Raw genomic sequence first — 12,991 nt, 5'->3', positions numbered from 1 at the left:
TTGATGGGATATCTCATTTTAAGTGTGAAGCATTAATTTACAAAACACTCATCAAAAATTTCTTTCCTGAAGTAAGTCACTTTGGGAGAAAATGTTTTACAGGTTATTACTCCAAATGTTTAGAAACGTTAGCCTCAATATACAGATACATTATTCAATCTAGATTCAATTTCAGCCTGGTGACAGGAGAAGGAAGAGAATGGATATACTGCTTTAAGCGTGAGTGGAGGTTTAATTTAATATAGCTGCTAGTCTTGCACTTTGATTACAGTGCTAGCATATATATTAGAATGTGCGTTCCTAAAGGGGATCTTGAGATCAGAGGCATTAATCAAACACAAATGTGTACGACTTGAGAGAAAATATCCTCATTTTCCACAAGCAGTTTTCAGAAATAAACCTTCTCTTGGACAAACTACTGTTTGATTTTTAAATTAGATACACAAGTGTTGCAGTCGTACAGACAATTTAAAATATAGATTTCTCTCTCTCTCTACAGAGCAACAATATCAATTATAAAAGAGTTTGTGTCACTGCTAGCTACCTGGCTGTCCTCAGTTTAATCAACTACATAGACTAAAGGCACCAAGTACTTTAAGAGAACTATACTTGCTTCTGCAGAAATTATTCAATTCCTAGCAGGTGGCCTGCAACATCATGACAACTTTGTTCCCAAATACAAAGGGTCATAATTTTATTTATATACCACTGCTGAACTGGAAGCGGAAAATTATGAATCATGCCTCAGTAGTTCAGTAAATAAATGCACTACCCTTGTCATACTGAGCAATAGAAGTTAGAAAGACCCTAGTTTCAATTCATGGTCAGCACTGATTTCACTGACCTCAGTTCTGTTAAAGGCTGGAGACTAAAATTGGCCTTGGGTTGTGCACAAGAAAAAAAAGTGAGTTTTTCCATTCTGCTTGCTGTTTAGCACACTGGGCTAAATCGCTGGCTTTGAAAGCAGACCAAGGTAGGTCAGCAGCACGGTTCGATTCCCGTAACAGCCTTCCCGAACAGGCGCTGGAATGTGGCGACTAGGGGCTTTTCACAGTAACTTCATTGAAGCCTACTCGTGACAATAAGCGATTTTCATTTTTCATTTCACTTATAGAGAGCACTTCTGAAAAAGTGTGCAAGTCAGATCAATTATGACCTCATTGAATGGTGGTGTAGACTCGGTGGACCAAATGGCCTAAGTTCAAAGATAGAGGAGCCTACTTTTGTTCCTACGTCTTATGGTCTTATGGAATGCACAAGTGGTCCTAAGTTTCACCTTCTTCCGTCAATCCACCACCTACCTTTCAAACCAAAGGTTTAGTGCCACCTAAACACTATTACTCAATTTATTTCAATTTTTCTCCTGCTCTTCTCAATGGTTTCTATGGGCTTTGGCCTGTCATATCCTGGGTCCGACAAAAGCCTACAGAGTCGGGAATCTGGTTTTCCCAGAAGCCTTCATAGAATATGTGCTCCTCCGCTGAAAGGGTCGGAGCTTTCGAGGACTTCTGGTATTAAGCTAGCCGGCTCAGAACCTACCGGTACTCACCCGAAGGAGTGGCTTGTATGAAAGTCTCTGAAACAAACTTAAATAAACCTCCTATTTATCCTGCAATCCGATGTGGACTCCTTCCTTTGGGGACAGTTGTAATAGGTTACAAAACTACATCGGATGGATGTCTTCCATTCAGTTTTTTCCTCAAGGTGAGGCCTTCAGGTGGGTACTTTGTTTTCCTTCAGCTTGTACAGATCTTCACTGTAGACTCACGTAAATAACAGGCAACTGGCAGCAGAGAGAGGGAGAAAACACAGCTCTTCTTCCTTTGAAGGTCTAGAGGCTTCTGGAATGTTCTTTCGGAAAAAAAACACTGGAAGGAACCAATCTCTGACTGTTGTCCAGCAGAACACTTGTGCCTGGCTAACCCACCAGTTGCCAGTTAGCCAATCGAACCGTCCTCCTCAAAAAAACAGTACCCAGGATTTACTTACCGCAGACTAGTCTGATTTCTCCTCTCCAAAATACCAGACCTCGGAACACACTGCCCTGGCAAATACTCTTCTGCTTAAAGGCACATTCTGATTATGGGTCCATGAACCAAAAATAAGAAAGTAAAAGAAATTGGAACAAAGAAAATAAATAGGAAGAACACTTACAATGTGTGTGTGGTTTAATTAAGCTGGGGAAATGTCAATAGAGCCAACTTGTCTGACATATCAAGAGATAAAAGGGGTAAAGGTACTAAATGCATGTATTGTAATAAGAGGTCATGTGAAGTGGGTTTTTAAATAAATTGGTTGGGTTTAGAAATTTGCATTGGGAGATAGATTGGGATTTGGCTTTTCAACTATTAAATTTTGTTGGGAATAAGGGGCTTATACAAATTAAAGATTTCATAAGCAAACAAGGGATTTGACCCGAAAGGGTAGGCAACAGGAAAACATGAAGGATTTTTATGTTTTAGAAAAGTTTATTTTTATTCATTCAAGGGATGTAGAATAATTGCCCATCCCTAATGGCCCTTGAGAAGGTGGTGGAGAGCTGCCTTCTTGAACCACTGCAGTCCATGTGATGTAGGCACACCCACAGTGCTGTTAGGGAAGGAGTTCCAGGATTTTCACCTGGTGAAAATAAGGAAACAGCAATATTACAATGGCAATATCAATATCAAGATGACCAAGTCAAGATGGTGAGTGGTTTGTAAGGTAATCCTCCAGGTGGCAGTATTCCCACATGTCTGCCGCCCATGTCCTTCTAGATGGTAGGAGTTGTGGGTTTGGAAGGTGCTGTCTAAGAAGCTTTAGTGAGTTCCTGAAGTGCATCTTGTAGATGGAACACACTTCTGCTACTGTACATCGGTGGTGGAGGGAGTGATTGTTTACGGATGGGTGCTAATCAAGCAGGCGGCTTTGCCCTGGATGGTGTCAAGCTTCTTGAATGTTGGAGCTGTTTTCATTTCATTTCACTCATCCAGGCAAATGGAGAGTATTCCATCATATTCCTGGCTTTTGCCTTGTAGATTGTGAACAAGCTTTGGGGAGTCTGGAGGTGAGTTATTCACCACGAGATTCCTAACCTTTCATCTGCTCTTTGTAGCTGTAGCATTTATACAGCTAGTCCAGTTAAGTTTCTGGTCAATAGTAATCTCTCTCTCTCTCTCTCTCTCTCTCTCCCCCCCCCCCCCCCCTCTCAAGATGTTGATAGTGGGGGATTCAGCGATGGTAATGCCATTGAATGTCAAGTGGCGATGGTTAGATTCTCTCTTGTTGGAGATGGTCATTGCCTGACACTTGTGTGGTGCAAATATTACTTTCCACTTATCAGCCCAAGCCTGGATATTGTCCAGGTCGTGCTGCATTTGGATATGGACTGCTTCAGTATCTGAGGAGTCACAAACAATACTGAGCACTGTGAAGTTATCAGCTAACATCCCCACTTCTGACCTTGTGATGGAAGGAGGGTCATTAATGAAGCAGCTGAAGATGGTTGGATTTCAGACATTAACCTGAGGAACTCCTGGACCAGAGATGATTGACCACCAACAACCACAAGCAACTTGCTTTGTACTAGGTATGACTCCAACCAGCAGAGAGTTTTCCCCCTATTCCCACTGACTCAGTTTTACTAGGGTTCCTTGATGCCACACTTGGTCAAACGCAGCCTGATATCAAGGGCAGTCAGTCTCACCTCACATTTGGAGTTTAGTTATTGCATATCCATGTTTGAACAAAGGCTGTTAAGAGGTCAGGAGCTGGGTGGTCCTGTCAGAGCCCAAACTCAGCGTCAATGAATAGGTTATTGCTAAGCAAGTACTGCTTGATAGCACTGTTTATGACACCTTCCACCACTTTACTGATGATCGAGAGTAGACTGTTGGGGCAGTAATTGGCCAAGTTGGATTTGTGTTTTTTGTGTATATGTTGTACCTGGGCAATTTTCCACATTGATGGCTAAATGACAGTGTTGTAGCTGTACTGGAACACAACATGATGGAGGCTATTCTCAATGTGAACATGGGACTTTGTCTCCACAAGAACTATGTGGTGATCACTCATACTGAGACTGCCATGGAGAGATGCATCTGTGTCAGGCAGGCTGGTGAAAATAATGTCAAGTATGTTTTTCCCTCTTGTTGATGACCTCACCATCAGTCGCAGATCCAATCTAGCAGCTTTGTCTTTTGGACTCGGCTAGCTCAGTCAGTGGTGTTGGCGCCAAGGCATTCTTGGTGGTGGACTTTGAAGTGACACCGCGGTGCGGGCAAGGCAACGCGCGTGCCATCTATTACCCTCTGGTTCTGGGGCATCCTGGTGATGGCAGAGAATCCTGCTGCCCAGGAACCTTGTTGGGTTTGGTACAGATCAAAGTTTATACAGCTAGCTGCCCGGGCAAACAGGGCACCTGTGACTTCACGGATGCACTTATATAGAACATAGAGCATACAGCGCAGAAGGCCATTCGACCCATCAAATCTGCACCGACCTACCTAAGTCATCACTTCCATCCTATCCCCGTAATCCAATAACCCCTCCTTACCTTTTTGGACACGAAGGGAAATTTAGCATGTCCAATCCACCTAACCTGCACGTCTTTGGACTGTGGGAGGAAACCGGAGCACCCGGAGGAAACCCACGCAGACACGGGGAGAACGTGCAGACTCTGCACAGAGACCGAGCAGGAAATCGAACTTGGGACCTTAGCGCTGTGAAGCCACAGTGCTAACTACTGTGCTACCATGCTGACTTGTGGGCTGTTGGTTGGGAGATGTCACACAAGTCCCCACTCGGCCCCTGGAATGATCCTGAGGCATAAATGTTCAGGGCTGTAGTGACTTTGACGGCCATCGGGAGCAGGTACCTTCCTCCTCCACGTGGTGCCAAGTCACGGTAGGCAGCACGGTAGCATTGTGGATAGCACAATTGCTTCACAGCTCCAGGGTCCCAGGTTCAATTCTGGCTTGGGTCACTATCTGTGCGGAGTCTGCACATCCTCCCCATGTGTGCGTGGGTTTCCTCCGGGTGCTCCGGTTTCCTCCCACAGTCCAAAGATGTGCAGGTTAGGTGGATTGGCCATGATAAATTGCCCTTAGTGTCCAAAGTTGCCCTTAGTGTTGGGTGGGGTTACTGGGTTATGGGGATAGGGTGGAGGTGTTGACCTTGAGTAGGGTGCTCTTTCCAAGAGCTGGTGCAGACTCGTGGTCCTGCTGGTGGCTATGATGTATGGAGCCTGTTGTTGCTGTTTCCTTCCTTTTCTGTAGCCGGAAAAACAATTTCTTCTAAGATAAGAGGGGCAGTAGGGTAGCATGGTGGTTAGCATAAATGCTTCACAGCTCCAGGGTCCCAGGTTTGATTCCCGGCTGGGTCACTGTCTGTGTGGAGTCTGCACGTCCTCCCCCTGTGTGCATGGGTTTCCTCCGGGTGCTCCGGTTTCCTCCCACAGTCCAAAGATGTGCGGGTTAGGTGGATTGGCCATGCTAAATTGCCCGTAGTGTCCTAATAAAAGTAAGGTTAAGGGGGGGGGGTTGTTGGGTTACAGGTATAGGGTGGATACGTGGGTTTGAGTAGGGTGATCATGGCTCGGCACAACATTGAGGGCCGAAGGGCCTGTTCTGTGCTGTACTGTTCTATGTTCTATACCTGGGTCCTGGAAAACCAGGCTCAGGGGGACATGCGAGTCCAAAAGACAATCTGGTTTGAAGCAAGAAGACGCTGTGGGACCTGGTGAGTGACATTATTCCAAATGGGCCACCTGATGACGCCGTTGAAAAATGCTTTCACAGATTGCTGATGCTTATGTTGCGGGTGTGGTGAGTGCTGCATGTAACTGGCATGTCACCGTTTGTTAAACACGCTGGAAGTCAAGGATGTTCAACTGCACCTTGAACGCCGGTGGAATATGTGGTTGCCAGGATTTGATTTCAGTGATATAGGTTGAGAGGTGATAGATTTAAACCTGCGGCGAGGAGGAAATACTTCTTGCGGAGGGTGATGAATTTGTGGAGTCTAAATCATTATATGGTTTCAAGAAGGAGATAGATATATTTCTGATTTAAAAGTGGATTAAAGGGATATGGAGAACAGGCAAGGAGGTGGATTTGAGTCCAGGAAGCCTGGTTGAATTGCGGAGTAGGCTCGAAGAGCTGAATTGCCTACTTCTGCTCTTAATTCCTATGTTCCTAATCATTCCTGGCATGAATAATTCTTTCCTCACAGTCTTACAAAATAAACTAAAATATTGGGGTTTTGGTCCAGGATCCTAGCCTCTGTTGGGTTCTGGTCTGCGATTGTAATACTCTCTCTCTTCCCACTCTGTCTGCGTGTCTTTCTCTTTCTCCTTTCCCACTCTTTGCATGTCTTTCACCTTCTCCTTTCCCACTCTTTGCATGTCTCTCTCTTTCTCCTTTCCCACTCTTTGCGTGTCTCTTTCTCCTTTCCCACTCTGTCTACATGTCTCTCTTTTCCTACTCTGTGCGTGTCTCTCTTTCTCCCCATGTCTCTCTCCCTCTCACTTCCTCTCTATCAGCGTGGCCCTCTCTCTCTCTTTCCCACTCTGTCTGCATGTCTCGCATTCCCCTTTCCCACTGAACGTGTGCCCTCTCTCATTTCCCACTAATAAACAGATAACCTTTTTTAAAAACCTGATAAATAGAGAGGATGCAACTTGAAGTGTGAATTTGAGAAGAGCTTAGAATTGTGAATATTATCAAATTTGTGGAGTCATCGGACTTTGAAATGCAATTGACTCTTACATTTCAAGCACACTAGTAAATGAGCTTTAAACATTTCCTGACCATGACCATTATTTCAATTCTTTTATTTGTTCAGCATGGATATCAAATGCTCTATTCAAAGCAATGTTGATTTTGTATTTCATTCTTGAATGAACAAAGTGGTCAAGCTTTAAAATTTCTGATCAAAGCAGTACGATGAATGCACGGAAGTCCAATAAAAATCACATCTGGACATAGCAACTAAAGATCTGCATTTTAGTTTTTAATTCTTTCCAAATGAAGGCCTTGTAACATTGTGATTTTATAAATTATAGCTAAAAACATTTCCAATTCAGATCCATTCAAAACAAATCTCAAAATGCTTTCAGTTAATTTATATGGCCAGCTCTGTAATTAAAAATATTCCACCACTTAATCAATGCAATTTATTTCAAAGCAATTGCAAATCCCACACTTGAAACAATTGCACAAGTACAAGGAAGTCTCCTGTCACAACTTCAACCAGAGGCCAGTGCACCATCTTGAGAAGTGCACCAACACCATTTCAGCCATTTCTTTGAAGGTTCCACAAGACAACTGCTGAAATTACAACAGGATGCCAAGAAAACCCCCATAAAATTTCATGACTAAGGTATTAAACTTAAATATAATTAAAGGAGGGATTGGTTACGCTGCCGGATTATATATTGACGCCTTGGTGAGTCGCGACAGTGCACCTTATAGACAGTACACAAAGCAGCTATGGTATATCATGGTGGTCAGAATAGGCATGAAAAATGAAAAGAATCATGTGGTCTTAACTGACAATAAATTGAAGTTGTTGCAACAATATTCAGTGGAAGTGAGTAAAGCACATCAAATGTTGGGATATGTTCAATCATCAGTCTGAGTTGCAATACTGAGGTAATCCTGCTACTTTGTACATCATTGGCGCGACTGTGATTATTTTTTTTGAAAATTATTTTCATTGGAGTTTTCGCACTTTATGTCAAAATTTACAAACCCAGAATAAAAGCAACAAAAACAGCTGCAACATGTGTACCACAGGTTGTCACAGCATCTGTGACCGTAGGCCCAGTAACAGCATTTTCCTATTTACATTGGAGTCTACTATTTAGTGACAGAGAGAGTCAAATTGAACCATCGATTATAGAGGATGAGAAGGGTGTTCTGTCTCTCCTGATCTTTTACATGTGGGAGGGGCTGGTGCCCCTCCAGTATAGGGCTTGCCTCCCCATTTCTTCTCTGTGTTGTTTCCACTCCCCCCCTCCCCTCCACCCCCGACCCCTCTCACCTTAGTTGCTGGTTACGAGCCGGTCTTCAAAGAGGTTGTAAATTTTTTCCACAAATCATCGATTCTCTTCTCCAGCTCTCTGAGAATTTTATTTTCTCTAGCTTCAGGAATTCTGCCAGGTCTGAGAGCCATTCCAAGGCTCTGGGTGGCTCTGCCGACTTACATCCTAGCAGAAGTCTCCGCTGGACGATCAGGGAGGCAAAGGCTGAGATGTCTGCCCCTTACCCAGTGATGAACTTTGGGTGCTCTGAAACCCTGAAGATGGGCATGGCTCCATCTTAATCCCCACGATCCTTGACATTGCCTCGAAGAATGCTGTCCAGAACCCATTGAGTCTGGGGCAGGGCCAGAACATGTGACTGTGGTTGGCCAGGCCCCCTGACACTGCCCACACTTATCCTCCACCTCCGGGAAGAATCCACTCATCCGTGTCTTGGTTAGGTGCACTCTATGCATTATCAATTGTGCTTTTAATACTATGTAAAATTCTGGTCACCACAGTAATAACAATAATTTTTTTTTACAAAAATATTGCAGTTTTGCAATGATACAAAGAGGAGCAACTCAGATAGCGTAGCAGATGGAGGGATTGGAGGAGTGATTATGTAAATAGGGCATGTTCTCACTAGAAAAGAGGAGGTTGAGAGGAGATATAATTGCTCTTTTCAAGATTCCAAAAGTACAAGATAATGAAAAGCAAAATCTGCAGAAACATTATTTCGGTGAATGAATGGTCAGTCTATGAAACAGGGGGCGGGATTCTCCCGGATCAGCGAGGTGGCCCGACGCCGGCGTACAAATCGGCGCGATTCACTCCGGCATCGGGCAGACCGGATGTTGGGAATTCTATGCACTTCCGGGGGCTAGGCCGGCGCCGGAGGGGTTGGCGCTGCACCAGCTGGCGACGAAGGGACTGCGCGAGTTAGTGCATGTGCAGAACCGCCGGCATGGTTTGCCGCATGCGCAGGGGAGGTGTCATTTCCGCGCCGGCCATGGCAGAGCCCTACAGGGACCAGCACGGAAGGAGGAAGTGCCCCCATGGCACAGGCCCGCCCGCAGATCAGTGGGCCCCGATCGCGGGCCAGGCCACCGTGGGGGCCCCCCCCCCAGGGCCGGATCCCCCGCACCGCCTCCAAGGACCACACCAGTCGGCCCACCAACCAGATCCCGCCGTGTGGGACCATGTTCAATCCGTGCCGGCGGGACTGGCCAGAAACTGACGACCGCTCGGCCCATTGGGGCCCGGAAAATTGCCGGGGGGGCGCAGCCAACGGCCCCCAACCGGCGTGGCATGATCCCCGCCTCCGCCCGGAATACGGTAGCCGGTGTCAGAGCAGTGGGGCGGGAGTCACGCTGCCCCCCGGGTCTAGGGTTTCCAAGGAGACAGCAGAAGTAGGTAGAATTGATTAATTTAAATGCAAATTACAGAGATCTTCAAAGGAAATATTTTGTGATATATAATTTCAGCTTTGAAAGGGCAGCATACTGGAGAGGAACTTGGACCTCAAACTTATGATTCACAAAGCTCTCCGCCACTGGGATTTTCCTTTCCTCGTGTCCGAGTCTGTTGTAGACTAATTGCTGAGGCTGATTGTTACAATTAGTCAGCAACTCCATCATTGCAGCATTGTGCAATTACCAGGATAGTAGGTGATAAGTTAGATAGAATGTGGCCTGTTTTTGTTTAATTATTGCAGAATTATATTAAAATTCTTGACTAAAAGTTTACTGTGTAGTAAGTACACAAAGTGTTTGAACATTACATTAAATACTGAAGATTATAGTAATTAGCTGTATAATAAATAAGATTGAATTGCAACTCTATGACTTTATTATGAAGTACAAAAAGGCCAGCCCTATCTCATTCTAGCTGACCTCATTTCAAACAATTCAATAAGCAAATAAAGCACCTGGAACAAATGGCCTCAGGGACTATGTTGTGACTTCAACAGACACTGATGTGAGCTACAGCAAGTGATTAGATGTTAAATTGTTTCCTCGCACTGAATCATGAGCCCATCAATGGATTATCCTGACCCAACAGGTGCAGCTTGTGTAGTGAAGATCAACTCTGCGGAGGTCCATACTGCCTTCAGGCATTCACCAATGGCATAAAGTGCCAATGCATTTACATACATATGTATTCATCTACATCTCTTTACCTTACCTTAAAATACACAACAAAATTAAGAGTATTTAAAAGCAATCTGAAGACTTACATCAACTTCACCTTGGTCGATTACATAGAAGTTGTCACCCTCATCACCTGGTAACAGACAAAGTAACACACAACATTTTTATTTCAAAATAAATTTGGATAGAAAAGTTTAAATCAACAATTTTCTTCACAACGCACTGCACTTTAGGATGTTGTAGTTGTTATGTTAAAAGAGTACATGTATTAACAAGCTAAAGAATTTCTTGACAAGCATTAAAGAAATATTAAGACCCCTTCCTTATCTGAAGCAGAAATTCTCTTTTCTCAAGTTTCAGAGATAAATGATTTTCTTGACATGAAAACCAAAGAGTCTGAAAAGGCTTAGCAAGCCCCTACTCAAGTTCACAGTCCCAACGAGCTTTCAAAGGCTCAAACTCTGTAGTTGTCAGATTTGTTAAGACTTTAGATGTCCAGTTTAATCCACCCTCCACTTAGTCTCATCTTTAATAGTCAATCTTCAAGTACCAGTACTTTGTTTAGTGGCTAAGTCACAAGGCCGTTTTTCCTTTCCAGTTACCCTCAGACTAAAAGCTCATGACATCTATTTAACCTTACATCCCAGAGTTTCCAAATGAGTCTAGATTTCCATCACTTAAGCATGCAAGACTTTAGGCTATTTTGTCAGCAAAAAAATTGGCTTGTGTCTGCAACAGAAAACAGTATGATCTGTTTATGTTTTTTGCTTAAATTCATAGAAAAAATACACTGGCTCCGGCAAGAGTACTGGCGGCGGCAGGAAAACGGGCACGTTTTACCTCTCTACCGGCACCCATTTGAGACGGCATTCTCCGGCCTAAGGGGGCTAGCAGGGGCGTAACGGGAAGTGCGAGGGCGCACAACAGCGCACAACACAAACGACGCGGCACAGTGGCGCACAACAGGTGACGCGAGCGCACAGGCCGGCGATGGGGGACCACGGCGCCATGCCGAGCAGCGCCCAGGTTCACCACGACCCGGACACGCTGCTGGACGCCCTCGAGGAGAGAAGGGGGCGCCTGTACTCCGCACCCAACCGGAGGGTGCCAGGCAACATGGCCCGGCGTCTATGGAGGGTGCGGCGTGAATGCCACCACGGTGACATCCAGGACTGATGAGCAGTGCTGCAAAAAGCTGTTCGACCTACTGAGGGCAGCCAGGATGAGTACCCAGCAGTGTGCCCATGGCACCAACCCCCCCTACCCTCCACATGTGTGACACCCATCCCCTCCCCAGGGGGATGGTACAACTACAGCCATGAGGCACATGGCTGCAACCACCCATACAAGCCGCATTGGCCCTGTGCACCCATGCCACCATAGACCCAACTGCATGCAGTGGACCGCCTAACAATGCTGTTATTCCTCCCCTCCCCCCCCCCCCAGGAAAAGCACCCATAACCAACGGGAGCGAGCCCAAACCGGAGGGGGTGAACCTGACCTGTGCCAGCTCACCGTGCACGAGCAGAGGGCACTGGACATAGCCGGTGCACCCGAGGACCAGGAGATTGCCCATGCCGAGGGCGCACCACCAAGTGAGATCCCCACCCTGCCTGGACCCCTCCCCCCCTCAACCCACCCCCCTCAGCCCTCTCCCCTCAGCCCTCTCCCCTCAGCCCTCTCCCCTCAGCCCTCTCCCCTCAGCACTCTCCCCTCAGCACTCTCCTCTCTCCCCGTACCCCGAAGCATCGACAAGCCAAGGATGATTCAAGTGAACCGGACATGACTCCAGATGGGACATGCCGAGGAATCAGAGACGGCACGCTCAATGAAACAGCAGATGCCACAAAGGACACTGACATAAGTAACTTTGTGAAGGACTCGAATTCTCCACTTGGTGTGGTCACTGGGCGCAACAAACACAACAACAACACCTATGAATACAACAACAAAGACAACAACAAGAAAAGTACCAAAGGCACCAACAAGCACGACAAAAACAACAACACTGGAACAACACTGGTACGACAGGGTACAACTCTGCAAATGCAGGACGATGTAACAGCACAGCTCCTAACACAGCCATACCATGGCATGACAGCAAATCTCACCGATCCAAGTTTGCTCCACTGCAAACCAGCTTTCAAGGCAGATGAGTTTGCTCCACGACGAACAAGCAAACCAGCTTTCAAGGCAGATGACATACTGCATCAATATCACTGCATCAATATCACAATCACAGGAAACAGTCCAGGTTGGACTACACAGATTACATACTACATCGCTACCACAAGCATCGAAAAAAAGAGTCTAAATCAGACAACAAAGTGATTTGACCACTTCTTGGTTCCTTAAACACAGGGGCACTGACGGCGATCGCAAGGACATGCCACCATCAACATCACCACTTCAGCAACAAAACAAGAAAGCCACTCGACCATATTAATTCATGAACTTTGGACTCATACATTTTATTTTGTATTGTATAATTATCACTGTCATCATGATTTGTACATGTCATCACTTATCTACCTATTTTGTTCAATTTTCTTTAACACTGTACAGAAAATATGTAACACAAAAAAGGGGGGGATGTGGATATGCATCACTGTAAATACACAAGGGGTTAATGTAGGTACACTGTAACTAGGTAAACACTAGAGGGAGCACCAGAGACATCATGCCACACAGACATTCAACCAATAGGTCAGTAAGATAGGACACGGCCAATGGGCAGTCAAGACACACCCAGAGGTGACAATACCACAAAGGGGCTACACATATAAAAGGACAGGGACACATGCTCTTTCTTTTCCATAGGCGACACTCAGAGAGA

The 12,991-nt window shown here is 45.6% G+C and overlaps 1 protein-coding gene across 3 annotated transcripts in view; it reads right to left on the bottom strand.

Annotated features, from left to right (window-relative positions):
* The window catches only part of prkar1b (protein kinase, cAMP-dependent, regulatory, type I, beta), a 284,119-nt gene that overhangs the window by 96,698 nt on the left and 174,430 nt on the right, over window positions 1-12,991 (bottom strand). For all 3 annotated transcript variants that reach the window (XR_005463401.1, XM_038819659.1, XM_038819660.1), the window contains exon 6: window positions 10,242-10,288. Coding sequence is in view for 2 of the 3 variants with exons in the window: in XM_038819659.1 (XP_038675587.1) it covers window positions 10,242-10,288 (47 nt within the window). In the remaining variant the exon portion in view is untranslated. The remainder of the gene's footprint in view (window positions 1-10,241; window positions 10,289-12,991) is intronic.

This window comes from Scyliorhinus canicula, chromosome 15 (genome assembly GCF_902713615.1).
Source record: "Scyliorhinus canicula chromosome 15, sScyCan1.1, whole genome shotgun sequence".
Taxonomy (NCBI): Eukaryota; Metazoa; Chordata; class Chondrichthyes; order Carcharhiniformes; family Scyliorhinidae; genus Scyliorhinus; species Scyliorhinus canicula.
The sequence above is the reverse complement of the archived record's forward strand: the minus strand, read 5'-3'. Positions and strand labels throughout refer to the sequence as shown.